Source organism: Giraffa tippelskirchi, chromosome 12 (assembly GCF_054371585.1).
Source record: "Giraffa tippelskirchi isolate mGirTip1 chromosome 12, T2T-mGirTip1v1.2.pri, whole genome shotgun sequence".
Classification (NCBI taxonomy): Eukaryota; Metazoa; Chordata; class Mammalia; order Artiodactyla; family Giraffidae; genus Giraffa; species Giraffa tippelskirchi.
The window spans coordinates 9,420,261-9,426,964 of NC_137286.1; the positions used below are offsets into that span (position 1 = coordinate 9,420,261).

The following is a 6,704-nucleotide window of genomic DNA, read 5'->3' on the forward strand; positions in this document are numbered from 1 at the left end:
CCACCAGGGAAGTCCCAAGGAGTGAATTCCCTCTTCTTGCTGCCACCGTGAAATTGTCACCCTGCCCTCTATCCACACTGTCCTCTTCTTCCCTCTGGTTTCAAGGGCAAGACGCAGACCGCGCCCTGGACTCTGCCTCACCCCTCCCTGCTCGTGGACTGTTCCCCCTGTCATCCAGGGCACACGGGAGCCTCACTACCTGTTCAAGAGCTCACTTGCCGCTGGTTCTCCGGCAGTGACTGCCACAGTCTGCCTGCCTTTTCGGAGCCCAGCCTGGCAAAGAACCCGCCCTCCATCCCCTTATCCTCTACCACGGACCTGCTGCTGAAACGAGGCGATTCCAGCTTCCTTCCAGGTGTGTAAAAACACTCAAGGAATAACTGCAGTTCTACCTTCAGCTGCTGCGTTCCTACACTAGTTATCAATTTAAGGTAAGCTCCGATTCCGCACAAAAGTTAACAACAAGCAATGAAGTTTAATTAACCGGTACTGGAGGGGACCCTCAAGGGCCAGCACTCACTTCCCAGGGCTGATCGAGGCTCAGGAGTGGACAGCCTGCCCAGTCCCTCATCTACTCCAGCCAAAGTGGCAGCAGAAATGGCAGCCACAGGGCATCTGAGTCCCGGGTCCAGACCTGGCACCGCGGCGCCCCCCTCTCCCCCCACGGAGCCGCCCCTGCCAAAGGCAGAGTGGATGGAAGGCAAGTTTCCAATCAAGGTTGCGCAGGAGGCCGCGGGGCAGGGCCTGGTGGGCATGGAGGGGAGGGGCTTGGGCGTGGAGGGAGGGGCTTGGGTGGTGGGCGGGGCTTGGGGCGGGGCGGGGCTTGGGTGGCGGGGCGGGGCTTGGGTGGTGAGGCGGGGCGTGGGGCGTGGCACCTGGAGGAAGGCACAAAGAACATAAAGCGGGTAGAGAAGCCAAAGCAGCAGGCTGCAATGGGAAATGCAGAGAGGCTGGGGCCCAGCCCCACTAGGTGTGCAAACCGATAAGCAGGTGCACAGGGGTCCTCGCTGAAGACACAGGGCCAGCCGGGTCTGGGGGAAGACAAAAGGTCATAGTCAGGGACGCTCGGAGGAACTGGGCGGGCGCCCCGTCGGAGCAGGACCATGGGGAGGAGAGCAGGCCCTACTGGAGGCCCTCAGCGCAGTTCAGGCTGCTGCCCGTCTCAGGGAGAAGGCTCTGTGGGTCACCGCAGGGTCTCCAAAAGCCACTGCCATCGACCGGACTTGTGGCGCCCCAGTCCCAAGGTCGGCCCTAGAGATCCGAGGTCAGTGGATCCAAGCTTGATCGCAGCTCTTTCCAGGCTCTGTGGTGTCAGGGAAAGCCTTCCAGCTCTCAGAGCCTGTTTCCTTGTCTGTAACAGGAGATATTCACAGGTACACCTCATTCTTCAGAGAACTGAGTGAGGACCATTATTCAGTGCTTTGTGAATGAACTAGAGGAGTCTATCCCTGGTGGAAATCACTGTCCAATGGGGTTGGAAAGGGGAGGAAAGGGGCGGTTATGTAAGAAAAACTCAAGGAACAGCCTGAGGGCAAGGCAACCGGCAGGGCCTTCCTGAAAAGAGGGGCGGCCCTACACGTTGAGAGGCTCCAGGCCTGACCTACCAGCCTCATCAGTGGCTCCCACTTGGCAGACGTTTGAGGATTAGCTTCTCCGTGGAGGTATCTGTAGAAGGGGAAGCAGTGATTAGAGCTCCAGGGGGCATGCCCTTCCATCCCAGTGAAGCCAATGGAAACCTGGGTTTGTGGATTTCAAGGGACTGGGGAAGGGAATCCCCCTTTCCTTTGTCCCACCTCGCACCCCTGCGGCCACTGCTTAACGGCCACCCCCCTCACGTGGGCCACCACGCACTTGGCTGGTCATGGTCCACTATTTCCCAGAGTCTGGAATCCGTTCCTTGGTACCTTCGCCCGGGATAAAGCTCCCACTTGATGGGCAGCCCAGACACAAGCAGACATCTGGGGAACCTGGGCATCTCATTGGGTAACTGCCACAGATGGACCATCATGCTGGTTTCATGCTGCAGGGAAAGAAGGGCCCCGTTAGGGATGCTGAGCTGCATACACAACCAGGGCCCTGGATCCTCTGGGCCAGGTGGGTGAGGGGGTGGGGGGTTGGGCAGGGATGCTGCCTGGAGTAGAGGTTGGATGGTCAAGCTTTTAGAGTCCCACACCCAAAGCCTTGGCACCATCAGCTGGGGATTGTGCCTGGACCTGAGAGGACCAGTTCTCTCCAGGCCTCCTCTCTGGTACCACCCTCCCACAGACCTGCACCCCACCTTACCCCCCTGCACCCTGAAAAGTTAGCTTCTGTTTCCAGCCCATCAGCAACGTTTAGGCCTACGCAGAGGATACTCTTGGCTGTCTGTCTTGGCAACTTGCATAGTTTTAAAAATTCTCTTTTTAAAAACAAGATATCCATAGAGCTCAGGACCTGGGAGTGAAGGATTTTCCCTAAAAAATATTTTGTAGTTTTGATCATGGCCATCATTACTTCTTGTGAACATCACACACACAAAGAAAATTAGGTCAATGCAGAAAAGTATAGAAATGCGGGAAAGTCATCAGTCAAATGTAACCAAAGCTCCATATATGATGCAACTATCAATAAATGTAAAGGTTATTTTACAGAGTTTTCTATCAAAGTATTTGTCTTCTTTTCTTTGCGATGAACACTTTTCCGAGTTAAGAATCTAGCCCTTTATCAGTCATACAATTTGCAAGTGATTTTCCTTAGTCTGTTGTCCTACGATTTTTATGGGATGGGTTTTGCAAGAGGGATATTTTGAACTATGTAGCAAAATCTCTTTCCCTTTGGATTCTGGCTTTAGATCAGGTGCCAGCAAAGTATGGACCCAATCTGGCCCACCACCTGCTTTTGTAAATAAAGCTTTATTGCAAACAAACAAAAATGTTTGTTTTTGACAACAAAAGTGTTGTCTTTGGCTGTGTTTGTACTATGAGGGCAGAGTTGAGTAGTTGCTCTGAAGTCTTTACTGTATGAAAGCTGAAAATTTTTACTATCAGACCCTTCACAAAAACTTTGCTGATCCTTGCATTAGATCACACTCAGAAAGCCATTTTCCATCCTAAGACTGTATGTGAAGACTCAGGTCTACTATTAAGAAATAATCATTTTAAAAATTGAAAACAATGCTCACGCTCCAGTTCCCTTCCCCCACTCAAGGCTAAATTATTTGAAGAATCCATTGTTTTCCCACTGAACACTTTTGTATGCTTTTTAAAAACGTACTCAACTATTTTGTGCAAAATTTTCTGCATACTTTATTGGGTGGAGGTATGGGAAAGACTTTCAGTGTTCTCTACCCAAAATTTTCTGGATAACCTATTTGAAGATTGTTAGGAAATGTGTTGTGGTTAGGACTTCCCTGATAGCTCAGTCAGTAAAGAATCTGCCTGCAATGCGGGAGACCCAGATTCAAACCCTGGGTTGGGAAGATCCCCTGGAGAAGGAAGTGGCAAACAGTACTCCAGTATTGTTGCCTGGAAAATCCCAGGGACAGAGGAGCCTAGCAGGCTACAGTCCACGGGATCACAAGAGTCGGACTTGACTTAGCGACTAAAATAACAGCGAATTGCTTATGTAACACCTGGATAAGTATTTACCATATTTGTTGTTGTTCAGTCACTAAGTCGTGTCCAACTCTTTGTGACCCCGTGGACTGTAGCAAGCCAGGCTCCTCTACCCACTATCTCCCAGAGTTTGCACAAATTCATGTCCGCAGAGTCAGTGATGCTATCTACCCATCTCATCCTTTGCTACCCCCTTCTCCTTTTGCCTTCAATCTTCCCCAGTATCAGGGTACTACCCTGAAGAATTTATATTTCATCTCTCAAAGGTGGGCTGTGATTCCAGCCCCTAGTTTAGGGCAGCAGTTTCCAATTTGATTGTCCTTATCACCTGAGGAGCTTTTCAAACATCTTCGACTCCACCCAAGGCTCCTGAATCAGTTTCCAAGGTGGGGTTCTAGGATACATTGTCTCTCAGATGCTCTGCAGGCCATTCAGCTGGTGACCTGTCTCAGTGATTCACTTGTGTCCTGGTAGATTATTCCCATTTTGCAGTTTAGGAGTCTGAAGCCAAGGTAAATTTTACACTGTTGGCCCACCCACTGCCTCTAGGTTGCAATGCTTTTGCTTGTGCTAGTCCTGTCTCCTTTCTGATCCTGGAAAACTCCTATGCATCCTGTAGGGCCCAACTCAATAGCCACCCTATCAAAAAAGCCTTTATCAACATGAACTAGGGGCAAGACTAGGCCCTGAGCTCGCTGGCGCTCCCCTTCTCTCTCTGTCTCTCAGCCATCCCACGGAGGATCACATCACCTCTGGTCGATAAGCTCTGTCTGTGCCACTCCGGGCAGGGGCTTCTGGGGCCAGGATCAGCACGCTCAAAACCACACAGGCCGAGTTTTCCGGCGCCGGTGAGAACTCCAGCCTCTCACCTCTATTCTGGGCCCTACTGCAGAATGTGCAGGCCCCCACGAGCTGGAGTCGCACGACACCACCACCCTTCCACTGGCTCCCCTCCGGCCCCAGGACTCACTGTGCTCTCAGAGGCCCTGCTGCCCCAAGCTCCGTGGAGGGGCTTGATCTGCAAAGCCGCAATCACCCAGAACCTCCCCTTCTCATCCTTGTAGATGCCAGGCCTCTGGAACCACAGGCAGCAAGGGGGCGATCCGAAAGGCGGAGAAGCTTCAGCTTCCATCGCAGGGCTGAGCCTCGGGCGCGCCTGAAGGCACACGTGGAGACTGCCGGGTGTGCTCAGCCTCCTTAAGTAGATGGGCGTCCACGTGGGGCGGGGCCAGCTATCCTGGGGGCGGGGCCGGTGACCCTCCTCAGGGACCGCAGGGCCCACTGAGCCCCAGGTTTGAGGGTAGGGGAAGATAAGGGGCGGAGCCAGAAGGAGAGGGGCTGCCTGCCTCTGGGGTCCGCCACCCGGAGGGCTAAAGAGCGTGAGTCTCAGGAACTAGGCCCACCCGCCTAAAGGGGCAAGGACTGGAGTCAGGAGCCGCAAGGGCCTGGACAGGTAAGAGACTCCCCAGGTACGGGGCTGGGCTTCCCAGGTGGCTCAGTGGTCAAGAATCTGCCTACCAATACAGGAGACGCGAGAGACAAGGGTTTGATCCCTGGATTGGGAAGATCCCTTGCAGAAGGAAGTGGCAACCCTCCCCATGGACAGAGGAGCCTGGCGGGCTACAGTCCAGTGGGTGGCAAAGAGGCAGACACAATTGAGCCCGCACGCATTCCATTTCTCAACTAGAGACCGCCATCCCTACCTGACAGATGTGGAAACAGGCTTGAGAGGTTTAGTGGCAGGCAGAGGAGGAATGTGAACCCAGCTGTTTCTGGCTTTGACGTCCATGCTGTTTGTCGCCTACCTTGGCCAAGTCTTGCAGCTAAGTCTTGCAGTGGAAGAGGCAGAATGAGGACTAGGGAGATTCAGAGTGACTGCTGATGAAATGGTGGGCGGCTTCACCTGGAGGCTCGGAACACCTCCCCATGGTGGTCCAGAGGTAAGGAGAGGAGGCGCCCATGAGCAAAAGGAAAGACAATTTTCTGATAGTGTAGCCGCTGAAAATGAACAGAGCTCTTCACTGATCACCCCTCTCCTGTCATGTGCTCCATCCCAGGTCCCTTGGACCAGCATGGAAGGAACACCACTGGCAGGTGATGAGAACGGAAATTTGGATCCTTGTCCTTCAGCTGACTTTTGTCCATATCATGTCTGAGATACGAGATACGGCCGTGTTTCCTGACCAGGTGTCCATCCGTGGTGCCTGCAATTGGAAGGATTCACTCTCTGGGGTGGGTGTCACCAAAGTCTTTGCAAGCGCTTGGATCTCTCTGGAATGGCTCCCAGCAGAGCCTGGTGATGAGTGTAGTCATGCCTGAGCTGGAGGAGTCCAGCAGAGGGCGCCCTTCACAAGCCTTAAGTCGGGGTGTCCTGGCGCTGGGGCACTCAGCCGAGGGGGATGATTCTGGACCACAGGAGGGCACTGAGCAGGACTTGGAAGGCTGGGTCTTGGTCACCAAGATCTCTGCATGTTTCGCTTGTCTCCTGCCACATACTGAGCCCAAACTGGCCAAGGAAGGCAGGACACTGGGAGCCTGGAGATAGGCCAACAGAGATGGGGCTGTTCAGCAGCATGAATCAAGTCTCGGAGAGGGGACATTCAGCGGGTGTTTGGAGATCAGAGAATAATGAGGATTAGTCAGTGCTGAGGATGCAGGCTCATAAGATGAGGATAAGAATACCATAGTGGTATGTGTGGGTAGGTGGATGCTGAGGCTGCCTTGTAAGAATCTAAAATGCCAGTCCAAACAGTTGATTTTTATCAAGTTGATCGGGAGCAATGACAGTGTTTGGGAAAGGGAATGGCATGAGTAAACACTTGAGAGATGTTTTGAACTAATGATAAAACAAAAGGTGCCTCAGTCATCAGTGACACTAGAAGTGGGCTAAATGGAGATGGTTCAGGTAGGATTACAAACAAGAACATCCAGATTCCAGCTCTGCTTATTTCAAACTATCAACAGAATGAATTGGCAGGATGATAAAATCGACCCAGCCATGGAACTGAAGAAAAGTTTTGTCTGTCCCAAGTCACTGAAGATATATACTGTTTTTTTCTAAAGGTTTTATTATTTCACTTTTTATATTTAGATGTAATTTATTTTGTGTAC

General features: G+C 52.3%; 1 protein-coding gene across 1 annotated transcript; it reads right to left on the reverse strand.

Moving 5' to 3' along the window:
• Nucleotides 1–455: 455 nt before the first annotated feature.
• On the reverse strand, nt 456–4,767 carry LOC145528386 (T-cell leukemia/lymphoma protein 1B-like). The gene is made up of 4 exons (XM_081546699.1): nt 4,564–4,767; nt 1,905–2,020; nt 1,605–1,665; nt 456–1,351 (listed from the first exon to the last, which is right to left on the reverse strand). Exons 1-4 carry the CDS (start codon nt 4,723–4,725, stop codon nt 1,184–1,186), a joined length of 507 nt encoding a protein of 168 aa, XP_081402825.1. The 5' UTR covers nt 4,726–4,767; the 3' UTR covers nt 456–1,183.
• Nucleotides 4,768–6,704: the final 1,937 nt, after the last annotated feature.

Bases quoted from the DNA above. Each gene is read 5' to 3' on its own strand.
- LOC145528386 (XM_081546699.1), bottom strand. From the start codon at position 4,725: ATGGAAGCTGAAGCTTCTCCGCCTTTCGGATCGCCCCCTTGCTGCCTG. The intron at 1,666-1,904 runs GTACCAAGGAAC...CCCCTTCTACAG, and splicing joins GAGCTTTATCCCGGGCGAAG to ATACCTCCACGGAGAAGCTA. The intron at 1,352-1,604 runs GTAGGTCAGGCC...CTCCTGTTACAG, and splicing joins GGGAGCCACTGATGAGGCTG to ACAAGGAAACAGGCTCTGAG.